This window comes from Rasamsonia emersonii (assembly GCF_000968595.1).
Source record: "Rasamsonia emersonii CBS 393.64 chromosome Unknown ctg1118621760262, whole genome shotgun sequence".
Taxonomy (NCBI): domain Eukaryota; kingdom Fungi; phylum Ascomycota; class Eurotiomycetes; order Eurotiales; family Trichocomaceae; genus Rasamsonia; species Rasamsonia emersonii.
Genome location: NW_013563120.1, coordinates 43,212 through 70,151, shown reverse-complemented (window position 1 = coordinate 70,151; position 26,940 = coordinate 43,212). Strand labels below are relative to the sequence as shown.

Sequence of the window (26,940 nt, the reverse complement as noted above, 5' to 3'; positions counted from 1 at the left end):
GGGAGCGCATGGAACTGCCTTACCTGCTTCTTATAGCAGAATGAGTAGGACCACCAGCCGGACACGTAGTACATGCATGTTCCTTCCATGTCCTTGAGAAGTTCCAATCCTCGATCTGTCGCGCGCGCCAATTCGAGTTCCTGCTCCGTCTTGTTGCCGGCGGCGTGCTGCTCTGCCTCAGCGGTCGTATTCGACAGGACATCGACCTTGGGTATCTGGCAGAGATATCGCTGGCCGCGAAGGATCATCTCCTCGTAGGTAAACTCATCCGGCGCGGATTCCGAGTCCCTCTCGGGGTTTGCGCTGTCCTTGCCTTTTCCGTGTGTTCCCAACGGCTTCTGCGAAGCTCTGTCCAAATCTCGACGATGTGAAGATTGGTCTTGGGCCCGCAATCGCGCGGCCGCTTCGGACTCTAGGATATATTCCTCCGGAAAGACGACATCAAACTAGATACCAGTCAGTATCTCGACAAAAAAGGAGGCGCCTGCGTCTGCCAGGGGGTAGCAAAGTAATTTAAATTACCTGCGGAAATGCCAAAACATCATCGTGGATGCTGAATGGTTTTCGAGCAGCTAGAGCACCTGGCGCGGCGAGCGACGCCAGGAGCAAGAGCGGTGCTAACCGCTTCATGACTACCTGCTTTCTTTCACCTCTTTTCCTTTGTGGCGCGGCTGTGCGTCTTCGTGGTAGCTATCCCTGCATGTGAGAGCTGCGGAACGCCGTTAAGATGCTGGGAACAAGGAATCCATGAGTCGAGTCGAGAAGTGGGCAGGCTGTAGGGTAAGGCCAGGAAATCAGAACGGCACTGACGACAGCATGTCCAGTTTGCAGAAACAGTCCGGTGCTTCACTTCTCCTTTGACGGCACATGAAGCCACTTCGGAGAAGTTAACAGATAAGCAAGGCCGGGGAAGTAGTGGCATCTGGCGAATCATCGAGTCAGTGTCACGTGATGTACTATACAGGTATGATAGAACGTCATGACCGACCATCATCACATACTACCAGCATTGCGAGGAGAGTGAGATATTTCGTTTCTCGGCCATAGCATCTTTCAAAAATTGTTTCAATGCTATGAATCACTGGATCGGTACGCTGGCGATGCTCCCTACTATCCTGGCAGAGAGGGGTTATCGATATTCACCAATGTACATAAGATTGGATATACTATACAATCTCATTCACCGTTCCAGTCATCATGTATCAAATTGAGTCATAGAACATATCCCAGACGCAGAATATAGAATTTTTTTTTAATGAACATTGAATGAAACCAGCAAGCAGAACCAAAGAAGGAATTTTTTTAAGCATCGTATTTGAAGCGAATCTGCTGCTACTTGCTTTTTATATCCCGTGCTATTGATTATCCATCACCATGAGCATGACGGCAGAGCAGGCCTATATCGCCGCAGACCAAGTAACTGGAGCTGCCTACGCAACAATCGCGATTACATCCATCTTCTGCCTATCGCGGTTCGGAATACAGGTGTGGAAGCAGAAGACCTCCAGCGCAAGTGGATTCCAGCTGAAGGATTTCTTTGTCCTGGTATCGTGGCTCTCGTTCCTCGCCCTCGCGATCAACACCATCGTGGTGACGCCCGCTGTATACCGGGTCGCGAGCGTGATGACGGGCGAGAGCCGCCCGTATCCGGCTGTGGAACAAGACACCGAATTCCAGCTCCGGATCTCCTTTGCGAACCCGCTGCTCCTGTGGCTTACCCTCTGGGCTGTCAAGGCCTCGCTGCTGTGTCTCTTTCGGCGGCTGCTGAAACGCCTGTCTAGTATCTATAGACGGTGGTGGTGGGCTGTTGCCATCTTTGCTGTCGCGGTAACTAGCACTCGTGATCCCATTCCTTCATCAATGCTGAGTCGCTGCTAATTAAGCGCCAACGATGTCTTTTATCTGACACAGACTTTCATCGGCTGTATTATTTCCATTCTCGCCCGGTGTAGCAATCTGCGTGACTATTTCACCCCTGGTCAGGAATCAATCCTCCATCACTTACTTGATCAATAATGGTGCACGGCTTGACACTATCCAGGAAGCTGCAGTACCCATCGAGACATTGTCGCGCAGGCAGTTAGCCTGTACTATCCATTCGCAGTCGATGTCACGAGCGACATCATGAGTCAGTCGATCTTTTCTTTCAGTTCAGCTCCGTGAGGGCTAAAATTCTAACACGAAAGGGGGCTCTTTTAGTCATGATATTACCACTCAAACTCATCTGTACAGTGCAGCTACCCCTGAAACAGAAACTCAGCATCGGCGGCGTGTTCTGCGTCGGAATCATCTGCGTCATCGTGGCCATTGTTCGAGTGGCCCAGGTCAGTTTAGCGGCTAATGAAGACACTCCCACGGCCCCATGGCTTGCGATCTGGGGCGTGATCGAAGCGGGAATCGGTAGGCCGTTTCACGAAAATAAATATTATCACTTGTGTTAATCCTTCCATGCAAATAAGCACCTGACTGACGTTCGCCTCTGCAGCAGTCGTAGTCGGTTGTTTACCAGGTTTTGCTATTATGTACCGCAAGACCCGGAATTCTCAAACCGAAGACGGTGCATGCACGTATACCGAGAGATATGCATATGCTCATCAACAAGGTCATCCTTTGCTGGAGACGACGATTAGCGCAGGCAAGCCTTCCAGATCGATGTTCACGCGACACGGCGGAGATACACCATCCATTGCGGCGATCAGGCCTGGCGTGATAACTGTCAGGGAGAGCTTGGAGGTAAGCAATCGCGTGCGTCAGGGCGAACGAAAAAAAAGAATAAAAAGACTAATTCGAGCTTTGCTTAGGTGCGTTCTGAGTATGTTGACATTGGTAGATCTGTTCCTAAATGATTGGGGTCTGATGCAAGCAGGGTTCAGGTTCACAGAGTAGATTCTCCTGTCAGGATTGCATTCTGGTTAAATTCTCAAAAGTTCTCTCGATTATATGTTAGCTTCATAACAATTGTCAGATTCAAGTAATAATTCTAGTTGAACAATGAGTATAACCAGCTGTCGGCATCGACTCGGCAAATCGCGTTTGCCGATCCGATGACATGCATACGCCAAGCACCAATCAGAGACGTTAAATACAGCGAACGGGGCGAAATGCGCGGTAATACGGTATCGACCAAGCCGGATCGGGATGGCGGCTGCTGACGGGAATCTTTGTCAGGATTATTAGACAGATCGGCCTCGCAGATTCAACTAGAAATAGCCATGGACGACTGACTGCAGGAATCTTCTACCTGCTTCATGGACCGTTCTGTCGTCTTACTATAAAGTCGCCCGCTGCCACGGTCCATGAAGCTCCTCCTGTCTGTGCTGATTTGCATCGTTGCAGTCATCTTCGCTTACAGCAGTGACGTCTTCTCGAGTCGAATCTCCGAGCAACTGCCACTACTACTGTCTCGTTTCCTCCGGACCCAGAACAGTAGCAGCGTCGTTACTGCTTCTGAACCTCTGAACCTGAACCTGGAAGTGAACCTCCCCGCACTCGACGACATGGCCACCGCCCGCGCGATCCGCATGGCCTTCCAGGCCATCGAGCAGGCCGAGGGTGCAGGCGCGCGCGTGCGCCGGTCCATCGGGACCCCCAAGCTGCGCAACTTCAGTCCGTTCCTGATGCTGGATCACTTCACCATCGGCAAGGGCGCCGGCTTCCCGGACCACCCGCACCGCGGCCAGGAGACCATCACCTACCTCCTTTCCGGGGGTGTGGACCACGAAGACTTCGCTGGAAACAGGGGCACCATCGGTCCGGGCGACCTGCAGTTCATGACGGCAGGCCGCGGCATCATGCACGCGGAGATGCCGCACGAGAACCCGGATGGCAGCCCCAACGTGGGCATGCAGCTGTGGGTCGACCTGCCCAAGAAGCTGAAGTACGTCGAGCCGCGATACCGGGACTTGAGGGCGACGGAGATCCCGACGGTGGAGGTCGACGACGGACGCGTCACCATCAAGGTCATCTCGGGTCAGTCGCACGGGGTCGACTCGGTGCGAGACCTGGCCTACACCCCGCTGTGGTTCTTCGACATTACCATCCGTCCCGGCGGCCATGTCAAGCAGATTCTACCCATTGGATGGAATGCCTTCGCCTACACCCTGGAGGGCACCACCTACATTAGCTCCGGAGACGTCACCAAGCCCATCAACCAGTTCCACAACGTCGTCTTCCAGCAGCAGGGCGACTACGTCGAAGCGTCGGTCCCGGAGAACGCAGACAAGGCCTCGCGATTCATCCTCGTGGCCGGCCAGCCGCTGGACCAGAACGTGGTGCAGTACGGCCCGTTTGTCTGCACCAGCCAGGAAGAGGTGTACCAGGCCATGGTCGATTTCCAAACCGCCAGCAATGGCTTCGAGAAGGCGCGTGGATGGGAGAGTGAGATTGGAAAGAGAATGAAATATTAATCATGATGATGTTGACGAAAAAAAAAAGGATTTTACGAGGCATGTGCTTATACCCCTGTTGCACAAACTTTATTGTATATAGAGAGCTGTCTGTTATGGTTGGTTTAAAGGTATATATGTTAGATGACACTTATATTCTATACATACAAAGTAGTCAGTGATCTCATTGATCATGAAATTAAATTGACCAATATAGTTAATAGGCGGATAGCCACCCACGCATTCTGCAGCCAGAGAGTATTTATTTATTCAACCTGTCGGCGTAAAAACTACCTAGTCATCTCTCCTCTGAAAACAGTAAATTACGTGCAGTCAAGGCCCTGCCCAGCGTCGCCAGACAGACATGCGATTGTAGAATGTATTTACTTGTTGTCAGTCCACTTGCCATCGGCATCAACTTCTCTAGGTAATGCACTGTACATCCAGTACATACATCCTTGCGAAGCAAATACATCGGAAATAAATCGTCGCTTGCTCAAGCTCGAGTCTTCCTGACATAAGAATCTCAGAGTTAGTTCGCTGCACAGAAAAATCCTCCTCCACTTGCGCTTTATTTAGCTAAATGTGCGTGCATCATACATCAGCAATCTATCCATCATACATACTGACGTATGGTTTCTTTTCTTTTTTCTTTCGTAGCTTCAGTATATATTTGACAGAAATAAATCATCAGTGTATTTTTTTTTACTGAATAGAACTCCTAGTTGACTAGCCTGGACTCTACAGTATAGACTTCAGGGGAAAAAAAGAGAGAGAGAGAAATAGAAAAGACAATGATTATAGTAGAGATAATCATAATCATAAGAAAAAATCAAGTAAAACTGATTATGAGCCCAAAATCCAAAATCATTGCAGAGAGAGAGGCAGGAAGGTAAGAAGGCAGAGCTGATTTCCACACCTCTCGGTGTATCAATCAATCATCAAACGGCCACGCTTCTCCCAGTTCCTTCACTTCGTTCTCGTTCCGCGCGTACTTCTGCACAAACTCCTCCTTGGCTGCCCGCAGAGCCTTCTTGGCCCCGTCGACTTGCTCATGGCTGACCAGTCCCTGTGCAGAAAAGAATTGCCGACCGACTCTATCTTGGACTTCCTGCATCAGATTGATCGCCAGCGCTGCACCCTCGCTGTCCGTCTCAATGGTCTTGAGCTCCTCAGCGGAGAATAATGGGAAGGGTAAGAGGTTGCTATTTTCCCGTGTCCCGGGCAAATCTTTGCTGCTCTGTTGTTGTTGTTGTTGTTGTTGCTGCTGCTGCTGCTCTGCCAGGAGAGCCAGGTATGTCGCCTCCCCGTCCACAAGAAGGTTCCGCGCGAAGAGAAGGAGCTGAAAGCGGGTCGTCTCTCGGAACTTGAGAGCTCTCAACAATCGCTTATTAATCTTATGGACCAGGTGTCGGTACAGGGAGACCAGGGACATCTTGACAAATAATGAATCTGCCTTCCTCTTCCGCAAGACCGGGTCAGGTTCGTTATCAAAGAGCTTCTGGACTTCGGCCAGTCTCGGCTGCTCGAGCAGTCCTTCCACCGGCGGGCCGTCATAATCAAGAACGTAGGGCTCAAGCGTGTGCTCATACAAAGGGGCCAATTCAGTTGACTGCCAGTCTATAAATCCGTAGATCTCGGAAGGATCGTCCGGGTTGACGAAAATATTCTCCGTATGCAGGTCGTCGTGCCAGAGATGAGACGTTTGGATGGATTCGTCGTCGGGGAGCAAGTAATCTACTATTCTCAGATAGCTTTCGGCCGCACGAAGCTTCTTCTCCCTTGATGGTTGATACGTGATAGGACAATAGAGCGCGATAGGAGAATTGGGGTGTCGGTCCAGTTGTTGAATACAGGCAATTTCCCGAAGACCAGTGGGCCATTTCGTACTCTTTTGCGGTGTTCCCTCTGGCAGCGCAATGATTCAGCTCAGCACAAGGATGTCGATATCAGAGAAATAAAAATACTCACAAGGGCCTCTGTCGAAGTCGACGTCCATCCTGCCGTCATCGACATTCTGTCTCCTTGTCGATGGGCCGATAGCAAAACGGTCATCCGTAACTCGCCTTCCCTCCTTGTCCGTATAGACCAAAGGGGAGGCGGCAGATCCAAGATCTTCCGATAGTACAGTCCTCCAAACCGGGAGAAGGAAGTCGACGTCCAATCTTCTTGATACTTGGCAATTCTTTTCACCACCTTGAACTTCACATCCACATCGAGTTTCTCCCATAGCTTATCGAGCGGTACACCGTTGAGCTTTTCCATGACGATGTATTCTGCTCCTACCTCGTTTCGCGCTCCAAGCGAGGACCTTGGGCACCGGAGTCCCCATCACATTTCTCATCTGGAACCCTTGTTAGTATAGTATGAGAGAAATAGTAGATAGATAGAGACTAGTTAGCTTACAAATTCCATGGTGGCTACCTCCGAGGCAGTCGTGAAATACGGCCTTCCTGCGTTTGGGTTTGGTATTTTACCAACAACCTGCAAGCCGTTGTCCATTGTCAAAAGGAGAGCCTTGTTATGCATTCCATCTGCCAGCTTCTCTATCTTCACGCAATGGCGAGAGCCGTGACCTGTGGCTTGGGCCGCTACTCGTGCAAGCTCGTTGACGTTGAATCTCACGTAACGGCTGGACAATTCACGTGCCTCGTCGCGGAGAAAGCGACCACGGGTGAAACGAAAGAAATCCTCATTGTCGTTCCAGTCTGCGAGAAGACAGTCATTAAGAGTCTTTGCATAAGGTCTATGAATTACAGGCTAACCTGGTTTCCGTTGCTGGCAGGAGGTCATTGCTCTGATCTGCTGCTCGGGAGTGCTGGAATCGCCTATTAGAAGCTGTGGGCATGCGACAAGGCTCAATTTATCACGTACCTAATCAAGCCCCAGTCTAGGCATAGGGTTTCTCGACTGAAGAATCATCAGCATCAAGACCCATTGCAGAAGCACAGGGTTATATTGTAGTCGGTGTTTGCAATGTTTTACGCGCCGATAAGGCGTGCTTAACCAAATCGGACGAGGCCGCTTCCAGAGTTGGAAACGACCACAACATGTATGTACATACAAAGAAGGCATTCGTGCTCTGAAAACATGGGTCAACGCAACCACGTCTCGAGCTACCAGTATTGCGAAGGGCGAGGGAACCCTGGGAGTCGAGCGGCGCCGACCAGAACGGCTACGAATGACTCCAGTATCGGGGTGAGTGTGGCAGGATAACCTTATGGGGAGACCATTACCAAAAATGGCAAATCTTACAAAAGCGATACAAACTCCAAGCAAATAAGAACGCATCGAATGCGACGATCAGAGAGCTGACGAAGAAGAATTCGCACCGGGTCCTTGCTGAAGCCGATGTACTGTACCTCTTGATGATACCATTTCCAATGAGGAAAAAAAAATTGCCTTAACTCTTTGAAGATCTGGAGAGAGACCTTGACAAGAAATTGAAGAATTAGCCAGCGATTCGTGGAAGACTCTGTTTAGGGAGAGATGTAGCAAGGGGACCTCCCATTCTTAGTCTTAGATACAGGGTGATGGGGTGGTCCTGATTTTCAGGGCATCTCTGGGACTCGTTTAGGTATACGTTGGTTGAAAGAGTTAAAACATTTATAAATCATTTTATCGTCTTCATTGACACAAAGCCTGAGTGTTCCTATTGCTTATCTGGCATGTACTATACATACAGTCTCTGCAAGGGATGTCAGAAAGTACGTGCATTATCGCCATTGAAGATATTCAAGCTCTTCGATATGTTGGAGAACTGCAATCGCTGTTTGTGGAGGTCATACCAAAATCCTGCGGGGCACAAATCAAGTCTCCTCGAAAACTTTCTGTAGTTGGGCGACCTCAGCGTTACCTCTTCGCAGGTATTCGTAGATGCCCATGCATAGCTTAAGTGCGCCAGGCCTCTCAGCAACCAACTTCAGATCAAACCACTTAGACCGTCTCACCCAGAGGTGCTCGGTAGTCGGCATCGTGGCGCTGTTAACACACGAAAGGTACTTGGCCGTAAAGTGAGCTGCAATCAGCCGAAGCCGTGTTCCGTGAATCGAGAGGACAAACGCCTCCCGGTCACTCCAAGGTCCTAATTGGGCGGCTTGCTCCATAGCTTGACCTAGTAATTCCGACACTTCTTGGGCAAGAATGTCGGGAGAAAATGCCTCTGGCTCCCCGGCTGGACGGCGTATACCACCTGCATGTCTTCGCCTTGCCTAAGCTGGTCTAAATAGGATGAACATACACGACACTCGCCTGTCAGAACAAATTGCTTACCTCGAAAGACATCACCGGAATTGTCCCGTGCCTCATAGAGCCTGTATAGAAACCTTGGCGTACTAGAAAGAGTCCCCCGTCATTTTTAGACGTGACGGTTGCTTTGGTCCCGAGTCGGATTTTCATTTGATGGTCTCTGGAGTGACTGTGGGTGTTAACTTAGATTAACTTGAAACAAGAATATGTAACTTACACAACAAAGCGATATTCAGTACCCCCAAACAGTATAGCAGGATCCCTAGGAAAGGTGATGTTGTTCATCAAATCGATCAAAATATTCCTGCATCCTTGTCCTCATCACTGGACGCAGAAAGATCACTCTCAGGATAGTAGGAGAATAAATATTGCCTCTGGATGGAATGGAATGGAATGGCTGCGGATCTAGATCTGTGACCGCAGCTGTCTGTCATTCTAATTATTAGTTCCTTGAGTGCCCTCTTTAGACTACTAATGTATGTATTTACTGTACATACCTGTAAGTTGTGTCAAAACATGGTTTCTTCTTCCTCCTCTTCTTTGAAAAATGAATTTTTTTTTAAAAAAAATAAAATAAAATAAAAAAGCAAGAAAAAAAAAAGTAGAAAGTACTCAATGATAAGATCCGTCTGCATACATAATAATATTAACGGAAAACACACAATAGCAATCACTCTGACATCCAGAAAGTGGCAAGGCACACCTCACAAAAGCAACAGCATGCGATCAAATTCCATCTTCCGCCGATAGCAGCGCCGACAGGACAGGAAATGCTCTGCTGTCCTGTTCACAGAGGCAATTAATTCCTTGCAGAAAGAAAAGATTCCCAGCACGATCGATCAATGAATGAATGGCTCTCATAGATATAATATAATACCCTATCCTATCGAATTAACACTCTCATCACAACTGATATAATGATGTGATATTTGAGTGTTGTCTCGGGTTATTATTACTGACTAGTCAAGGAAACAAATACTGCAAGATAGATATATTTCTACAGATAGAGAGATTTTTTTTTGTGACGAAAAAAAAAACTTAGTATGTTGTGTGATAGTAACGTCATGTCCGTTTTGCCTCGATCTAAGTATATATACTCCTTTCGTACGAAGGGGCTATTATCTTTATTTTACTTTTATTTCCTGTACAGTATATTGCGAAACTTCCACCTCAGGAGTAATTATAATATGGCAACATACAAAAGCTGAAATCTGATACTAGATAGAGAAATAAATACCAAAAATTCATGACTTTGCAAATTTCGTCTATTACTCTAAATATAAATAAACATGTAAACTATACGTATCGAAAAAAAGTTTTATTTTTGTTGTCTTATGAGCCACTAATCAACTCCCTATCCATTTTAAGAGTTCATCCTGTACCAGCGTAATTTATGAACAAATTCCTCTTTTTTTTTGTTTGCTCGTTATCCTTTACAAAGTAGTAAAATTAAAGTAAGGTACGACTCTGTTTTCTCTTTTCCCGGCTAGTCTAGGCCATAGTCTAACTTCTTTCTTTTTATGTAGTTTTAGCTTTATTGCCTATTTACACAAATTCAATTTCATATTCTACATATCTATACATAAGCACATCTATACTTTTCTTACGGCCTCTCCGACCCCGACGCACGCTCATAATACCAGATAGCACCCTCGCTCCTCGCGCAGGTCGTGTCGCTTCCGGCAGCGATGGACGCATCCAGCGGCACGCTGACCATATCCTGCGGGCGGCCCAGCACATGCATATAGTACCAGACCTCGTCGAGGACGGTGTACCCGTTGTCCAGCGACCCTTTACCGGCCTCTGTCTCGTTGAAGCGCGGCCCCGTGCAGCCGAGGTAGGGCGTGGCACCGCTGGCGCGCCTCAGCGCCGTCTGGATGTGCGCCAGCGTGTACGAGGTCTTGTTCGACGGCGTGATGTCGGCCGCTGCGAGCCACTGGTACGTCGGGTGCCGGCGGAAGTAGTTGATGGCCGTGGTGAAGAAGTCCAGCACGTCGATGTGCGGCGGCGCGTTGGGCCCGTAGCACGGCAGGTCGAAGGTCGAGTAGCAGGTGGCGTGTTTGGAGAATTCGTGCGCCCAGAGCGCGTGGTTGGGGGCGTTTTGGTTGACCCAATATCTGGCAGGTCAGCATGACGAATTGAGTAGGGCGTCTATGGTTATGGCGACATACTTGTTCATCCACGCCAGCAGATCGTACTTCCCGAACGGGGTGATGAAGGTATCAATCGTCGGACCAGTCCACGGGGGCACGACGGTGCCTGAGTTAGTCAGAAACGGACCACAAAGCATACTATACTACAAATACTCCATACCATTCGGTAATCCGGTCGTCGTATTCGGCGACGGCGCCGGATCATACTGCCGGCTGAGATCGCAGTACTGGGTGTAGGAGCCGTTGCAAAAGTCGGGCCACAGGCCGTGCATGGTCCAGCTCTGGGCCGGCAGCAGCTGGCCCTGCGATTCGAGGCCGGTGTACGTGTTCCAGAACTGGGTTGCCATCACCAGGCCGCCAAAGGTCTCGGAGCAGCAGGTGTCGACATGGGCCGGGGTGGCCTGGGCGGAGCACGACCAGACGGGGTCGCCTGGCAGGTAGATAGATAGATTAGAGATGAATTTTGCGGCAGTGGAGAAAGCACCAACTCAGCACGCAGGAATGGTTCAGGTTGCTCTCGCCATACAGCGATGCGGAGACAGCGCCGCCGAGAAAGGCGACGGCAGCAATTGCGCGGATCATGGCGGAAATTATACAGGATCAGCAATGTCAATTGAGAGTAAGCCCCAATTGAGATGAGATAGATACTGGGGCGGATCTTAAATAAATACGGATCTAGCCATGATCGAATCTAAAATCCCGCTGCAACGTTACTATACTAGCCGGCTGCCGTCGGGCATATCCGCAATCGCAGCGTTATCAGCAATCAAAATCCCCCCAAAATCCCCGCGATGGGGCCGCTATCCCTAGGCAGGCAGTCTAGTGAGCTTCCTCTTTACCAGGCTTGGATATGCCCAGCTGGCATGTGCCCAGTTCATTGGCCAGATTAGAATCTCATCGATTCTGTTCCGTACGGAGTACTCCGTAGATAAAGTACAGTGGAGCCAACTGAATGAGTGATTTTATCATTTCATCTGTACGGAGTACTCCACAGTTCCATTTAATGCTGTAGAACAGGCCACTTATCAGACGATCTTTTTTTATTCTTTGTTTTTTATTTATTTTTATTTATTTTTTATTTATTCTTTGGCGGAAGCATATATGCGAAGACTGAGAAATCCCATTGCGAATAAAACCCGAGCATAAAATAAAAGCTTTCATTTCAGTACAATCCTCGCTGGGAAAGAAATTAAACTACTCCAGAAACTGATCAACGCTGATCAATATTTTTGTTAAAAAAATAATAAAAAATAATAAAATGAAAAAAGAAATAAAAAAAAAGAAAAAAAAAAGAAATGCGTGAGAAAACATGTCACGGCTTCCGCCCATACACAAAATACACCGGCACATACATATGCAACGACCGATCCATCAGCTCATTCCGGACCTTGGCCAGCAACACCTCGAGCTCCGGCTTACTCCAGCCGAGCACGCGCGAGAACAGCGCGGACGAATACGACTGGATGGCCTGGAGCTGCTGCGCCTGCTGGAGGCGGCCAATCTCTTTCATCTTGGGGTCTTTGGGCCAGGAGCCGACGGGTTTCTACAACCCAGCAATTAGAATAGAAAAATAGGTCAGATTGAGGGTGAAGCAACCTTAAAAACAAACTCCTTCACGTCGACAAACCCCGCCTTCTCCATCTTCGCTTTCCACGAGGGCACGTTGTCGAAGCTCTTGCCGAACTTGTTGGCCGCTTCGTGGATTTTGGCCGCCAGCAGCTGACAGTTCTCCGCCTTTTGGGCCGTGTCGTCGTCGGAGAGCCAGTACGTGTACGCTCCGTCGAATTCAAAGTATCCGCCGGACTTGAGGTGGTGGAATGCCTGGGCGAAGAGCTTGTCTTCGTCGGAGACGCAGCCTTCCAATTCCCGGCCGTGGATAAAGTCAAACTTGCTGCTGTACACCCAGTCGTTCTCGAAGTTGTCGATTTCAAAGACGCAGTTGGGAGGGACCCTATCAGAGGTAAGCAGGATATCTATCAACCTGGGCAACTATCATTCACACTAGGGGTTCACTAGATAACCTAGTCTTCTCTTTTGTGCCCCAGTATGTTTGACAATAGATGGAGAATACTGACCAGCGAGGTTGGATCGGGCTGAGATCGGTACCGATCACTTGCGCAGAGGGATATTGACTACAGATTAATATCAGCATTCATATTAGCTTAATACCTGCTTAATGACTGCTTAATAACAGCCTACTCTGCAAACTCAATCGCCCAGATCCCCGTCCCGGTCCCCAGGTCCAGAACCCGCTGCGGATTCGCACCGATGGGGGCAAGGAACAGCTCCCCACCGAGGAGAAGGCGATAGATATGATGCAGAAGGTCGATCCGGTCTTGCTCTTCTTCATCGTTCGGCTGGAACAGTCAGACTGTAAAAGAAAAATTGATTTGACGGAGTCTACCAACCAGAACATATGCCCCCTCGTGAAAGGCATGGTAGCGACGGCCATTCTGGCATGACAGTTAGCATGCGTACATATCTTACCTGGAGGTTTATCTTACTCACCTCGTATCTATCGTCACAAGCCGGTTGTTAGAGCAGATATATAGTGTACATACAATACACAACGACATACTTGTAGTTGACGATGCTCGAACTGAGCGACGTCATGTAGCTGGCCGTGCCGATGCTGCGAAAGTCAGACGAGCAGAATTATCGTCAGGTCGGTGGTTTGTTTTCACTCACGAATCATTGTACGCCGAGTCAACGTCATTATTCTCCTACGCCTGTCAGCGGTGCTGTACTGTACATATTCTCGTTATTCAGGTCGATTCTCACATCTACTTCGAGGGCATTCCCAGCAGGAGGATTATTCTGAGCGTGCAAATTCTCAGCCATGGTGAACGCAAGCAGAAGAAACAGTCAAGCAGATGGAGATAATACCGTGATAAAAGTCACTCTTCAACACTGAGTGCTCTGCTGACGACTATGCACCATGCACCCACCCACTACACCATTGGTAATTAGCTCAGCTGCTAGACTGCCTAGACTGCAGCTGGTCTCTAACTGGCCGCTCGTGCAGATAGATAGCCTCGCGCGGAACAATGGCCGCGCTTCCGCGTCGACAGGCAGAACCTATAGAACCTTAAATGCAGAAATGCAGCCTTGGCTTGAGGATATGGATCGTGTTTGGTGGGAATTGCGCACTGACACAGCATTTTTCAGAAGTGAATCTTCATTATTGGTTCGGATGAAGAATTGCCAGTGGTCACTTGATCTGTATCGTAATTGCTCGAGATATTCTGCATGCAGCAGAAGACTGAGTGGGTGAGTTCGTGAGCTCGAGTCGTACATAGTACTGGAATGAATGTCACATCCACATTATTAGTTAGCTATGTTTCTAGGTAAAGCTTCACTAGCTAGCTGCTTCGAGCACAAGTCTGGATTGAAAAACAGAAAGGAAAAAAAAATGAACGAATCAATGAAGATCAAGACCAGCATCAATTAAAACTCTATATATAAATAAACTCGTCTATTTAGAAAGGAAAAATTACTCCCATAATGTACACAGTTAATAAGGTGAAAAAAAAAAGGGGTTAACAGAACTGTCACTGTCTTCATCAGCGTGCTAGTCTAGTACTCCGGAGTAAGTATTCGAAACTTACCTACCTAAGCATGTATGAACATAAATAGAAAGTCTTGCAAAAAAAAAATTGAGTGTCTAGTCTGTATCAATACACTAATGACGGAGATTCATCCATGGGTATATAAGAACAGGTAGATTGGGAAAAAAAAGAAAGAAATAAAGAAAAGAAAAGAAAAAAGAAAAAGAAAAAGAAAAGGGCTATTTTCATCCATTCATTATCTAATTTGATCCAATTCCATCCCTTTCAAAAGTTACTAAGGAAGTTTGATGAAGATACATCTACACCTGACTATCGCCCTCATTACCCTTGCCCTCCTTCTCCATCTTCCCAGACGTAGACGCCACCTCCTCAATTTTATTACTACTACCCGGTTCCTCCCCCTCAACAACAAACGGCTTTTGCAATCCCAGCCCCGGCGGCGGAAACAGATACCCCAGGACAGCCATAGCCGTGAAACTAACAGCCAGGCCAACAAGAAAAGTCAGATTGTACAGTCTGATCCAGCCTGTGAGGCTAGGGTTGTTAGTGTCGTTGTTGACGGTGGCGATTAGGCCGGCTGCAAAAGAATAAAACAAAACAATGTTAGTGAGAAGGACGTATGTACGATGCAACTGCTGGCTCACTCACGCAGCAACGCCCACATCCCCGCTACAAAAGCTACTGGACCCCGCCAGTTGAAGCCGTGGAAATACCAGTAGATGGAAGATGGGTTGCCGGTGTAGAGATCGTGGAGGTTGAGCCGGTGGCGGCGGACGATGTGGTAGTCTGCGAGGAGGACTCCTCTAGTCGAGATTAGTATATGTATGTACATACACATATGTATGTGCATAGGTATGTATGGGTTGCATACGTCAACGGAGCCATAAACACACCAAACCCGGACAGAACGGAGAGGAACTTGGTAGCGGCGGAGAGGAGTTGCCACGGTCTGGACATGTTAGGAAAAAGCATTCGTGATGAAAGACGAGGTAACTGACTGCGTGCAAATCCCTATAATGGCCATGATGTAGCTCCCTCGGACAATGTTAATGTAGCGCGGACACAGACCTGCCATGTCCATGCCTGTAGAGACGGAATTGAGCACGACGGATATCTACGTTATCAGCATAGAAATAATCAATGTCTTTGTTTGGAGGCTTACAGCCAACTGCGTCGAGACCATACCCAACGACGCAAAAAACACGCCTGCCCTCGCACGCCCACTCGAATGGTAATACTCCTGGATATCCGCCAGCAGATAGATCGGGTTCCAGACGACTTGCCCCAAGAGGTCGTTTGCGGCGCTGGTGACGACGATGCCGACGACGGCCGTGACGGCGATGGTCACCGGCGCGGCGACCAGCTGCGACAGCGTCGGCGCGAAGCGGCGGTTGGCGTAGCGCGTCCAGTCGGACTGGCCTAGGGTGCCGGCGCCCCAGGCCCCTAGGATGGCGGTGATGCCGTACATGATGCCCCAGCCGGGGTTGATGGTGGAGGGGGTGGTGGTGAACATGGATCCGGGGCCGTGGGCGTTGACGACGGCCCTACCAATAACCACGTCAAGACGAGTCAAGTCAAGTCAAGTCAAGAGTGTAACCTACCAGATGAGAATCCCAAAGCAGGACGTAGCAAACAGGACGAACGACACGGCAAACGGCACTTGTAGCCGTTCAGGCTTGACCAGGACCAGCGGGACAAAGGCCGCATACCAGATGAGCATGCCGATGAAGTCGTTTGTGGCGAGATGCGAGCTTTCAGAGAAGAAGTTCTTCATGTGAGCGAAGCCTGTCAGCAGCATCAGCATCAGAGAAATACACATATCAGCCTGCTGACCTGCCTGGTATGATGGCGCCGATAAGGACTCGAGTAGCCTGGCCGCCCCTGAGAATCATCATATATCCACATATATCTAATAGATATAGGTATAATACAGGACACCAACCAATACGACTGCATCCCAAACCACATACAAGCAACAAAGATGCGAATCAACACCGGGACTGCAGATTAGCCAAAGCCTCAGAACAACATAATATACTCTATATATCTGTAAGTATACTCACAATAAGACCCTCGCATCCCCCACGAAAACCGCGACGCGACGGTAAACCCGATATGATGTTTTTCGCCCATCCAGCCACAGGCCACAGCGAGCAGGCCTGTGAGGAGTCCTCCTGCAATCTGCCAATAAACAAACAAATAAGTAAGTAAGTAAATAAATATGCAAGTTTTTGCCAGAATTAAGATGAGACTTGACGCACCACACACCCAATCGCCTCCCTCGGACTAAGCCCAAAAGCCAGCAGCGTAGACCCCGTCGACCAAGCACTAATACAAGAGCCGGAGACGGTCCAGTACCCTTCATCAGCTGTTAGTCAGCGTCGCAGACAATATTGAATTCTTCAGTGAATATATTCACCGAAATACCCCCAAATCCCCCATGTGCGGCGCTCGGGCGGAATGGGGATCAGGTCGCGGTTGCACCAGGCGGTGTTTTGGTAGTAGCTGTTTTGGTCGATTGGGCTGGTCATCAAGATCAGGATCAGTAAGGATTAAGATCAGTAGGGATTATTGAGTGTCTTGTCAAGTCAAGAGAGTGAGTGGATTTGGTATGTATGTGAAGACTTACACTTGCAGTTTCTTTCGCAGGGTCTTCCAATTGGGCATTTTTATAAAATTCATATTTATATGTATTTATTTATTTGGTATGATGATCAATAGGTAGTAAAAAATAAATAAACAAAAGAGTAAATGACACAGGAAGATATATCTAGATGAGATATCACTGTAGACGAGATAGATAGTAAGTAGCTAACTAGGCAAAATACTCAACCAGGCTGTTCATATTTATTACATATTACTCCGCAGATATTTATGCATATAGACACCTGCTAAATTCTGCCTTATCTGCATTCTGCATGCACAGGCAGTCTGTCCAACTCTAACTCTCTGCCGATCTATCGTAATCATTATAATCCCTGCACTGTACTGTGCCACTGATTGACTGATTGATGCCAAGTCCGGACTTTTACTACTTCAGGCAGGCAGGCAGGCCGCAGTCGGGTGTTTTCGAAAAGTGGGGATAATAGAGAAGATAGACAGTCTTTTCTTATCAGTTAGTTGATGATAACACTGATATATACATATGCATACGCGTATCATCTTGAGACTTGAATACGTGTATGTAATGTACATACCTGCACGATAAGATAGGATAGGACACTGGGTGAACCAACTCTGCAGTGTAAGTAAATACTGCGTATGTATGTATGTATGTATGTATGTATGTATGTATATACAGGTATTCATGCCGAGAGAGTTCTAGGGTTAGCAGTTCTATCTATCTATCTGTCGAGATTACAGTATAGCATGGTATAGCATAGTATGGTATGGTCCATATGCAGACAGTCTGCATACTATCTTCTATTAAAATCCCATGTTTAGCTGTTGTTTCTATTTCTATTTTTCTTTCTACTGTTTACAGCTGTTTCCCGCACAGCTGGTTACTTACTTACTCCACACTCGGGCGGTTGATCGCCTCGGCAATGCCAGACGGGAATTGTAACTAGCTGATAGATGACTGTGACTAAGCAAACAATTAGATTAGATTCCTATAAATGTTATCTCCCTATCGTACAGTACAGCTCTGGTTCTTCTGATTTAGCAATGTTTACACGCTGATCTTCTCAATCTAGACCAACTTCCACCTTCACCTGGTGTTTGTTTTACTTCGCAAAGTGCAGGTCGTACGACAGCCACTTCCTAGCGTTCACTCCCTGCACATCCAGCCCTGGCGTGCCGTACGTCAACGGCGCAAAGAACACGAACCCGTAGATGGTCGCCGCCAGAATCACCGCCGTCGCACTCCATCCCGCTATGAACGACTGCCGGCCCATCCGCTCCTTGGCCGTGATGAACCGTCCCGGAGCCGCGTTCTTGTTCTTGCCCGACGGATCGTCCTCCGCTGCGCGAGGCGGTGCGATGGGCTGGAAGTTGAAGATGAATTCGATCAGTGCCCCCGCTACCAGCGTCGACGCCAGATGCGCCGGCAGGTAGTGGTGCAAAAACCGCTGGCGGCCCATCAGCCAGAATGGGAAGTAGTGCGCTGCCCAGCAGAGGAACAGGAAGCCCGTGCTGTTGTACAGTCGCGATCGAGCTCCAGGACCCCAGACTACAAAAGTTAGTCTGACAAAAAAGACTCAATGCCAATGCAGTCACTTACTCTCCTCAATCGCGTCAATCCCCCGCCTCAACGACAGCTGATCCGCCGCCACAATGCCCGCATACACCGCCAGCAGACTGCTCGCAATCCACCAGCCGATCGGGTTGCCCAGGAAGTAGATCTGCTCGCGTGTGTCGTTCTTCGTCCAGAAGCTGACCCCCCGCAGCAAGAACGGCCACTGGAAAGGCTCGCTCGCGTACGGATGCTCGCCCGTCAGCGCGGCGTTGTGGAAGAACATGGCCCGCTGCAGCTCCGCCCACTTGCGGATGAAGGGCAGCTGCTTGACCTGGCGCGGCGGCTTGTGCAGACGCGGGTTGCCCGGCTCCAGCGACGTGATCTCCTCGACGAACCAGAGGTTGCTGACCTGCTGCGCGTTCTTGTTGCCGTTGATCTCGAACTGCTTGAACGCCCAGTCGGGCAGCGGCGTCGTGTGCGTCCACATGGCCACGCGCGTCGGCACGTGGATCAGCCGGAAGAGACTCATCAACGTGCTGAATTGCTGGCCGGGCTTGCCGCCGTCGATCCGGATCTCGAACAGCGTGTCGTTGTGCCGCTCCCCGTCGGCCAGCTCCTGCGGCACCGTCGTGAACTCCTGGTTCGTCGGGTAGTACGGAGAGGCCACGTCGTGCGTCAGAAGGATGCTGTCGGTGCCCAGGTGCCGGAGCTGGACGATATCGCCGTTCCGCACCGGATGGCCGACCCGGTCGTTCTCGGGGAGAGGAACGCGCGGCAGGATCTGCCACTGGTTGTTGGTGTCGTTGTACGGGTACCCGGTCACCTGCTGTCCCTGGCTCGAAATCCGCCCGTCGTCATACCGCAGAGGGTAGCGCTCCCAGTGGCTGTGCAGGTAGCTCTTGGTGTCCTTGTGCCGGATCGTGATGACGTCGTAGTAGTGGATGTCGCGCGACAACGCCGCCAGCTGGTTGTCCGCCAGCGTCTCCTGGAACTCGGGCGTCATGAATTCATCTCCGGGACCGGACCGCGTGAGGATGCTGAAATGGACCTGGAACCAGAACAGGTAGAAGAAGAAGGGAACGATGATCAAGGCAAACGCGCGCGCGGCGAAGTGGCGGCCGAACTGCACCAGCGACAGCGGGCCGCCGCGACGGTTGATATCCAGCAGATTCCACAGGTCGATCACGACGGCGGAGCCAATGGTGATGAAGCTGAACAGGCCGACGTACTTGGTCGAGATGACGCAGCTCAGGCTGATGCCCGTCAGGAGGAGCCATTTCCACCACTTGCGTCCAAAGGGCTGGTGCCGTTCCTTGTAGAACTTGATGTAGAAGAGGATGCTCAGGGCCATGCTCAACACCAGGCACGCGTCCAGCAGAATCAACCGCGTCTCGCCAACGTGGGCGTTGTCAAAGACCATCAGGCCCGACGCCAGGACGCACGCCGGGAGCGAGTATCCCGACTCCCACATAATCAAAAAGACGACACTCACGGTCAGCGATCCCAGCGTCGCTGGCAGGGCCCGCAGGGCGATATACGGCACCTTGTGCTCAATGTAGGATTCGCCGATGTTGTCGAACAGGAAGTGGCCATCGTAGCCGACCAGCCAGCCCACGAGGGCGTAGAGGAGCTTGCCAAAGGGAGGATGGACATCGAAGAAATACGTGCGTGTCAGGTAATACGACGCAAACTAGCATACCGTCAGGGAACCTGATCATTCAATCGAGCACGAGAGTACACAACGAACCTTGCCAAAATGCACTTCGTCAAACACCACCTCGTTCGGATAGCTGATCTTGTAGAAGCGAGTCGCGAAAGCCAGCAGCGTCACGATCACGAACGCGAGCTGGTAGTCCCATTCCGACGGCGGCTTGGCAGCCGCTTTTCCAGAAGGCGCGTAAACCGCATCAGAGGGCGCTGGGGAGGCGTCTTTCTTCCCAACGGCCCTCTTGCGGAGGGATGCCGACGGGGAAGACATGCTGGGCGGACAGGAGGTCAATGGCGAACGAGAGGCTGGCACACGCCGTTGCGGAGGAGTTAGTCACTTCATAAACAGGCAGCAGAGACCACTTACAATTAATGAAGCAGCATCATAGAGCAGAACGAACAGACGAGGTGCGAGCCGATGGTGGTAGAAGGGAGTCGGAGCTGAGCTGAGAGTGTTGCGTGTCGTTTGGCGGACGTGCAATCAGCGCCAAGCAGACCCGCCCGGACGTATTTAGAGACACGCAAGCTCAATTAATTATTACTCTGAAATATTACATTTGAATATTACAATTGGAATATCGCTTCTGTCCATGGCATTGGCTTATATACACTCTGACCTCGGTAGAAAATATTGTACCAAAAAAAATCCTCGCTGAATCCGTAATCCAGTAATCCATAATCCAATGCTAAGGTACAAGCTAATCAGAAAGCCGTGACGCCGTTCCCAATGGTGATATGTAAACAGCATGAAACTCTCGCTCCGCTGGCTCAATGCAGGCAACAAAAAAGAACACACACAGGCATCATCCTACTCGTCATCAGCCAAGTTCAGCAGCTCCAGCTCCGTCCGGACGAGAGACTGAAATTCCTCCCGGGCCATGCCCGTGCTTCTCGCGAGTCGGAACAAGCTCTTGATGCTGCTGCCAATATGCTGTTTCACGGCCATCTCCGACGCTGACTGGCTCTCGGCCTCCTGTTCCAACTTGGCGACCGCGTCCGATCCCGACGACGACGTGGACGCCGGCCGGGGGTGGCTCAGCATCGTCGCAACCGCATCATGAGGTGCCTGGCCAGCAGGCTGCCCATCTTTCGCCTCGCGACTTTGAGCGTGTTGTTGGAGCAAGTTGGCCAAGATGTTGCCGTTGAGGGACGACACGCCCACCTCGGCGGGGTCTTGGGAGGGGTCATCGTGGTCCATGGCAGGCTGGACGTCGGCATATCGTGCAAAGTAGGAATCCTCTGAGACGGCAGGCACCGAGGCAAAGGTGCGAGGCGCCGGCGTCTTGATCGCCGGGGTCCTGCCCGGCGTGTTGTCGTATTGTGCCCAGTAAGCATCATCATCATCGTCGTCGTCGTCGTCGTTGATATTGGCGGCTTGGGGAGGAGGTGCCCTGCTCTCCTGCTGTTCGGCATTCTTCAGAGCCTCCTCGATCAACCGTTCCCTTGCCCGCTCATTGGCCTCCCCGATCGATGTCGACCAGGTGGCATCGTCGTCGGACGGGCCTTCGCGGGGGAGCAACTCAGCGACCCTCCAGCCCGGCCCCTGCTGGTCGTTGGGACACCAGAGATAGAGCACACTGAGATTGTACTGCGGCAGCACAATCTGCGAATGCAGCGTCTCCTCGTCCAGTCGTTTGTATGTCACCGGCAAGTCGTCCGGGACCTCGATTTTCCCCGACGCGGCATGCGGTTCAAAGTCGGCCCCATCGAGCAAGCTCTGCACGCGGTCCGCTTTCTCGTCGCCCCAGCACAGCAGCCGAATCCAGCAATCGGAGGGAGAGGTCGCGACGGAGCTCAGGATCTGGACGCGCTGTCGGAGAATCGGCGAGAGCAGGGGAAGAAGCGCCGGGGGAGGACGGGTCGAGACAAAGGCGGCCGGCAGACAGGCCAGCAACGGGGGAAGCAGAGTGCGGGGATCGGGAGGAGGAATCAACTCGACCATCTTGGAGGGTGTGCTTGATGGAGTACTCGATCAGCTTGTATTCTTGTATTCCCCTCGCACGGGCTGATCGGATGTCGTCTGGGGTTGGTGACCACCGGAGAGGGACCGGGTAACCGAGGGCAGAAAGGCAGAACAATTGACAGAACGAAAACAAGCGTTTAAAAGAAAGCAAAGCAGCAGAGAGCAGGCACTCACCGTGAGGAGGCGCCCCCTCTGCGAGGACGCTGGGGACGGCCGGCCGTCCGCGCAGGTTCCATTTGCCCGGACGTAACGGCGATGGACGACGACGGCGTGGGGCTGCTGGCCCAGGCGCCACTCCGCGTCTAGCAGTCCACGGTCGCTGGAGGATGCGTATGGAGGCGATGGAGCCGATGCTAGCCAGCAGAATGGCTATTTCGCATCGTGAGGTTGACTGAGTCGATGGAGGTCGATTGCGGTCTGTGGCCAGCTGTCAAGCTTCGCGGGACCCCGCCAGCGGAAGATCCACCGAGAGTCGCCAGGATAGATAGAGACTACGGAGTATGCCTTAGGAATCATCGACAGTGAGGGGCAGAGTAAGCACATTAACGACAACAGAAGAGCTGCTGTTATCAGATCGAGATTCAGAATGGCGAGCACCGCTGGCCGGTGAAGGTTCTTCGCAGTGATTGGGCAAGTCACGAGACACGCAAGGTGGACATCGACTTCGCTATCATTTCACCACAACCAGATTACTGCGCATTCGTTCTTTCGCTTGATTCTCTCTTGTGATACCTGTACATGTGCCAATGTGCCCGTAAACTCAATGCAGTGACGTTTGTCTCCTCATCTCTTTCAAGCCTCGACGAGGGTAGGACATGACGTAGGACGAGTCCTTCGACAGAAACAAAGAAAGAGATTCTGGGAGCTCTAATGCGCCAATTCGCAGCTGACATGGACGTCCACACTCTGGCGACGCAGCTAAAGAGCCCCGTGGGCAAAAATGACGCACTGGACGATCTTCGCATCCGCCTGACGGAGGACAACATCGATGCAGAACAGCGCAAACGGCTCGAAAAGCGCCTGCGCCTGAAGGTCGATCTGCGCCTCTGCTCCATTGCCGGCATCCTGTGCAGCCTCAACCTGCTCGACTCGGGCATCATCTCGTCCGCGTCGGTGACGAGCATGCTGCACGACCTGCAGCTGGAAGGGAACCGCTACTCGGTTGCCATCTTCATCTTCACCGTCGCCAGCGTCGTCTTCCAGCTGCCGTCAACTGTGGCTGTGCGCTTGGTTGGTCCGCGCCTCTGGTTCGCCCTCATCACCTTCTGCTTCGGCTTGTTCACCCTCTGCTCCGCCTTCGTGCAGACCTGGCGCCAGATGGTCGCCCTGCGCGTGCTGCTGGGCATCTCCATGTCCGGCATCTACCCGGGCTTGACCTATCTCATCAGCACCTGGTACACGCGCCGCGAGCAGCAGTTGCGCTTCGCCTTCCTGCAGTCGGGCGAGGTGCTCGTGCTGGCGACTGGCAACATCGTCAACTACGGTCTCAACCACCTGGACGGCCGCGCCGGACTGGCGGGGTGGCGCTGGATGTTCATCGTGCAGGGGCTCATCACCTGCGTCATCAGCATCGTCACGTACTGGTGGATGGTCGATTTCCCCGAAAAGGCGCACCACAGCGTCTGGTTTCTGTCCGACGCGGAGATTGAGTTGGCGACGCAGCGGATCCAGGCTGATCGAGACGACGTCCTGCTCGAGCCGTTCTCGTGGTCCAAGGTCCTGGTTCACTTCCTCGATCCGAAACTGTACGGCTTTTCGTGTCTTTTCTTCCTGCTGAACCTGGTTTCGACGTCTCTGTCGTATTTCCTGCCCATCATTCTGCAGTCGGGCATGGGATTTTCCGAGAATGCGTCGATTGTTCTGTCTGCGCCGGTACGTTCTTTCTTCTTCTTTTTCTTCTTCTTTTCTTCGATTTGCATCTGATATCTCCGTAGCCATACTACTGGGCCGTCATCCCCGTCCTCTTCACCTCGCTGATCGGCGATCGATACCGCATGCGCGGGCCCCTAATCACCCTCAACGCGCTGATGCTCATTGCCGGCTTCCTGATGTTCGGCCTACCAGTGTCCAAGCAAGTCACGGTGCGGTACATCGGCACGTATCTGGCGACGGGGGCCTATGTGTCGAACTGGGCGGCGCTGAACGCGTACCAGGCGAACAACATCGTCGGGCAGTGGAAGCGGGCGACCACGGCGGCGGCCATCACGGCATGCAACGGGCTGGGCGGGATCGCGGGGAGCTTCATCGTGCGGGCGCAAGAGGCGCCTGAGTATCAGACGGCGGTGTGGGTGTCAATTGGGTGGGTATTCATACCCGAGGATTCTCTACTCAAACACGTCAGCTGATATTAGAATAAACAGCTCACACATCCTGATGATCGTAATCATCGGCCTCTTCACAATCCACTTCTACATGAGCAATCGAAAGCAGAGCCAGGGCCGGACGGTGATCGAAGGGAGGGTACGTCTGACAAACAGCCTAAACAGTAGCAATGCCAGTATGATTGATACTAATGAATTATTACAAATCCAGCCCGGATTCCGCTACACCTACTGATACTGACTGATCTGCCATATTTATTCCATAACTAACCAGCTCAAAGAACGACACGACTCGTCTTTACTACTGATGATTTAGGTATTAATAATATTGCACGAGATGAACGACTACGAGCAGATCCCTATATCCCTATGAATGAATTGTCTAGAATTGCATTTGGCATGAAAGGATAGAAAGATAAAGAAAAGAAGAGAAAAGAAATAGACGAATAGAATCCTGTCGATAGAATAGAAATGGTTTACTTGGTATATGCTATCCTATCCTATCCTATCCTATCCTATCCACGTGTGAGTGAGTGAGTGACTGACTGAATGATACAATGCAACGAACAGATAGACAAATGAGACTTTGTCCAGCTATATGTATGTACCTAACCAAGCCTTAATACTGAGAGCTAAGAATCTGATGTAAATCTAATGTAAGTCAAGAATTGATGACGATGATCGATCAATCGATCATATGACACCTTTTCTTTCTTTAAAAAAAGAAAAGGGGAAAAAAAAAACATGGTAAAGACTTCAGTGTATGCATGTACATACAGAACATACATACATCCTACTGCACTTAATATAGTGCCACTGCCACTCCCCAGAGGTAGTACACACACAGACACACAAAAAAAAGTTAAAGTGTAGAAGGAGGGGGAAGAAGGATAAGGTTGGTAACAATGGCAGCCAAAAAAAAAGAGGGGGGGGGGGGGGGGGGGGTTGTAAAGGATAGATAATAAAAGAGAAGGTAATACAAGACAGAGACGAAGAGGGGGTCGCAGAACAGCAGCAGAAAAAAAAGGTTTGGGAACAGAACAAAGAAATGCAAATGCGTAGTGGAGTGTAGTACTGAGACAGTATTACTGTGGGATCTAGGATCTAGAATCTACTATGTAGGATCTAGGATAATACTGACTGTAAACTCAACACGCAGAGAACGTTCGAACCTACATATATCCCCTTTGTTTTTTTTTTTACAGGTCGTTACTACCGGAATTGAATGAACACTGCTGCTATATATATAGATGCAGATGGGTAACAATCATTAAGGTTATTCTAACATTCTGGAAAATAATAACCAAAAACAGAGGGGAAGATAGAAAGTATGTACTACATACACTTTAAATTTACAAGACCACGCGCACCCTGATGGTATAATAGTCTGGAATCAAGCCATGTTTCTACGTCATTGTTTGTCTTTGCTTAATAGCTTTACATCTAAAGAATTCTATTGTAAAGACATGTCTCTGCTTTGGCTTCTGCTGGGATATCATCTACCACGGTACGCTTTTTACCAAAACGGGAAGTAATTATGACTGGAGGAGGTAACAGCGGCGACGTTTCTTCCCAAGTTCCTGGTAGCCATCAGACGAGAAGAATGCTGACTTCAGTTAGCCCTCCCTAGGGCAATGCCTTCACTTCCAATATAACCCTGTACACCACCTACCACGGCGTGACGCGCAAGTCTGGCCGAAATCCCAGTTCCCTGCAGACTGAAATGCAGCTGACACCCCATGGGGCATCATTCCACTACTCTGGACTGACTGGGCAGAAGTTCTAGAAGCTTATTAACAGTGCTGGGGTTACACAGGCGCAGCAAGATACCCGTAATAGATAGATAGAATCCATACAGAAACCAGACCTGGCCTTGTTACCAGAATCAGCAGGGACAGCCCTGCAGGAAAATTCGCTTCGAGAGTCGAGGATCTTCCCTAGACTTCTAGCTTCGTTTCCACGCTCTAAACGAGAACGGTGGATGAGATGGTGATCAACTGTTGCACTTCTCCCTGGTACGTGTACCATCACCGAAACGGAGAAAATACTGTGACTACGACAATAGTCAGTCTGAGGTTGTCTCGAGCTGGACTCAATGATTAGCTAACAGCTCTGCTTGTCCAGCTTGACTTGACCAGAACTGTCTGCTTCTTGCGCATGACCGCTTCAAGACCGACGAGATCATCATCCATTCTTGACAGTACGCCCTATACGACAGCATCAGGCGAGAATGGTCGACATAGCGTACACGCGCACGAGAACGTTATCTGCTCCAATCAGTTGTACAGACTCAGACATGGAACTACACCAAGACATCTACTCACCCATGGTGTCTCGAAAGCCTCCCTTCTGAACATGTCGAGTCATAAAAAAGGCGCAATCTCATCAGACCAGAACCTCTCGTGCTTTCCCAGACA

At 50.4% G+C, this 26,940-nt stretch overlaps 10 protein-coding genes across 10 annotated transcripts; 2 read left to right on the top strand and 8 right to left on the bottom strand.

The window, feature by feature from the left end:
- Positions 1-23: 23 nt before the first annotated feature.
- On the bottom strand, positions 24-630 carry T310_5267 (Misfolded glycoprotein degradation protein Yos9; the record flags this gene model as incomplete). The annotated part of the gene is made up of 2 exons (XM_013471887.1): positions 24-446; positions 523-630. Coding segments are annotated over 2 exons (531 nt in total), but the record flags the coding sequence as incomplete, so codon positions are not given.
- Positions 631-3,497: 2,867 nt separating this feature from the next.
- On the top strand, positions 3,498-4,606 carry T310_5266 (Pirin; the record flags this gene model as incomplete). Its single annotated transcript, XM_013471886.1, has 3 exons — positions 3,498-4,377; positions 4,435-4,504; positions 4,603-4,606. 3 exons carry the CDS (start codon positions 3,498-3,500, stop codon positions 4,604-4,606), a joined length of 954 nt encoding a protein of 317 aa, XP_013327340.1.
- Positions 4,607-5,319: 713 nt separating this feature from the next.
- On the bottom strand, positions 5,320-7,460 carry T310_5265 (uncharacterized protein; the record flags this gene model as incomplete). Its single annotated transcript, XM_013471885.1, has 7 exons — positions 5,320-6,122; positions 6,357-6,581; positions 6,672-6,729; positions 6,792-7,093; positions 7,151-7,203; positions 7,260-7,295; positions 7,450-7,460. 7 exons carry the CDS (start codon positions 7,458-7,460, stop codon positions 5,320-5,322), a joined length of 1,488 nt encoding a protein of 495 aa, XP_013327339.1.
- Positions 7,461-8,194: 734 nt separating this feature from the next.
- Positions 8,195-8,918, bottom strand: T310_5264 (uncharacterized protein; the record flags this gene model as incomplete). Its single annotated transcript, XM_013471884.1, has 3 exons — positions 8,195-8,596; positions 8,658-8,802; positions 8,851-8,918. The coding sequence occupies 3 exons, from the start codon at positions 8,916-8,918 to the stop codon at positions 8,195-8,197; spliced, it is 615 nt and encodes a 204-aa protein (XP_013327338.1).
- Positions 8,919-10,119: 1,201 nt separating this feature from the next.
- Positions 10,120-11,368, bottom strand: T310_5263 (ribonuclease; the record flags this gene model as incomplete). Its single annotated transcript, XM_013471883.1, has 5 exons — positions 10,120-10,147; positions 10,241-10,750; positions 10,805-10,892; positions 10,947-11,216; positions 11,275-11,368. The coding sequence occupies 5 exons, from the start codon at positions 11,366-11,368 to the stop codon at positions 10,120-10,122; spliced, it is 990 nt and encodes a 329-aa protein (XP_013327337.1).
- Positions 11,369-11,980: 612 nt separating this feature from the next.
- Positions 11,981-13,627, bottom strand: T310_5262 (uncharacterized protein; the record flags this gene model as incomplete). Its single annotated transcript, XM_013471882.1, has 9 exons — positions 11,981-12,002; positions 12,139-12,329; positions 12,383-12,737; positions 12,862-12,918; positions 12,986-13,143; positions 13,195-13,239; positions 13,274-13,301; positions 13,348-13,418; positions 13,514-13,627. 9 exons carry the CDS (start codon positions 13,625-13,627, stop codon positions 11,981-11,983), a joined length of 1,041 nt encoding a protein of 346 aa, XP_013327336.1.
- Positions 13,628-14,654: 1,027 nt separating this feature from the next.
- Positions 14,655-17,022, bottom strand: T310_5261 (NCS1 family nucleobase:cation symporter-1; the record flags this gene model as incomplete). Its single annotated transcript, XM_013471881.1, has 11 exons — positions 14,655-14,932; positions 15,004-15,158; positions 15,227-15,304; positions 15,354-15,469; positions 15,518-15,899; positions 15,957-16,236; positions 16,326-16,355; positions 16,419-16,536; positions 16,617-16,714; positions 16,775-16,860; positions 16,985-17,022. The coding sequence occupies 11 exons, from the start codon at positions 17,020-17,022 to the stop codon at positions 14,655-14,657; spliced, it is 1,659 nt and encodes a 552-aa protein (XP_013327335.1).
- Positions 17,023-17,391: 369 nt separating this feature from the next.
- T310_5260 (Dolichyl-phosphate-mannose-protein mannosyltransferase) lies at positions 17,392-20,510 on the bottom strand (the record flags this gene model as incomplete). The annotated part of the gene is made up of 7 exons (XM_013471880.1): positions 17,392-17,458; positions 17,553-17,610; positions 17,773-17,808; positions 17,871-17,941; positions 18,106-18,526; positions 18,578-20,222; positions 20,280-20,510. 7 exons carry the CDS (start codon positions 20,508-20,510, stop codon positions 17,392-17,394), a joined length of 2,529 nt encoding a protein of 842 aa, XP_013327334.1.
- A 537-nt stretch (positions 20,511-21,047) lies between these two features.
- Positions 21,048-22,181, bottom strand: T310_5259 (uncharacterized protein; the record flags this gene model as incomplete). The annotated part of the gene is made up of 1 exon (XM_013471879.1): positions 21,048-22,181. One exon carries the CDS (start codon positions 22,179-22,181, stop codon positions 21,048-21,050), a length of 1,134 nt encoding a protein of 377 aa, XP_013327333.1.
- A 912-nt stretch (positions 22,182-23,093) lies between these two features.
- On the top strand, positions 23,094-25,396 carry T310_5258 (MFS transporter; the record flags this gene model as incomplete). The annotated part of the gene is made up of 7 exons (XM_013471878.1): positions 23,094-24,074; positions 24,137-24,501; positions 24,563-24,662; positions 24,974-25,048; positions 25,098-25,123; positions 25,277-25,284; positions 25,335-25,396. The coding sequence occupies 7 exons, from the start codon at positions 23,094-23,096 to the stop codon at positions 25,394-25,396; spliced, it is 1,617 nt and encodes a 538-aa protein (XP_013327332.1).
- Positions 25,397-26,940: the final 1,544 nt, after the last annotated feature.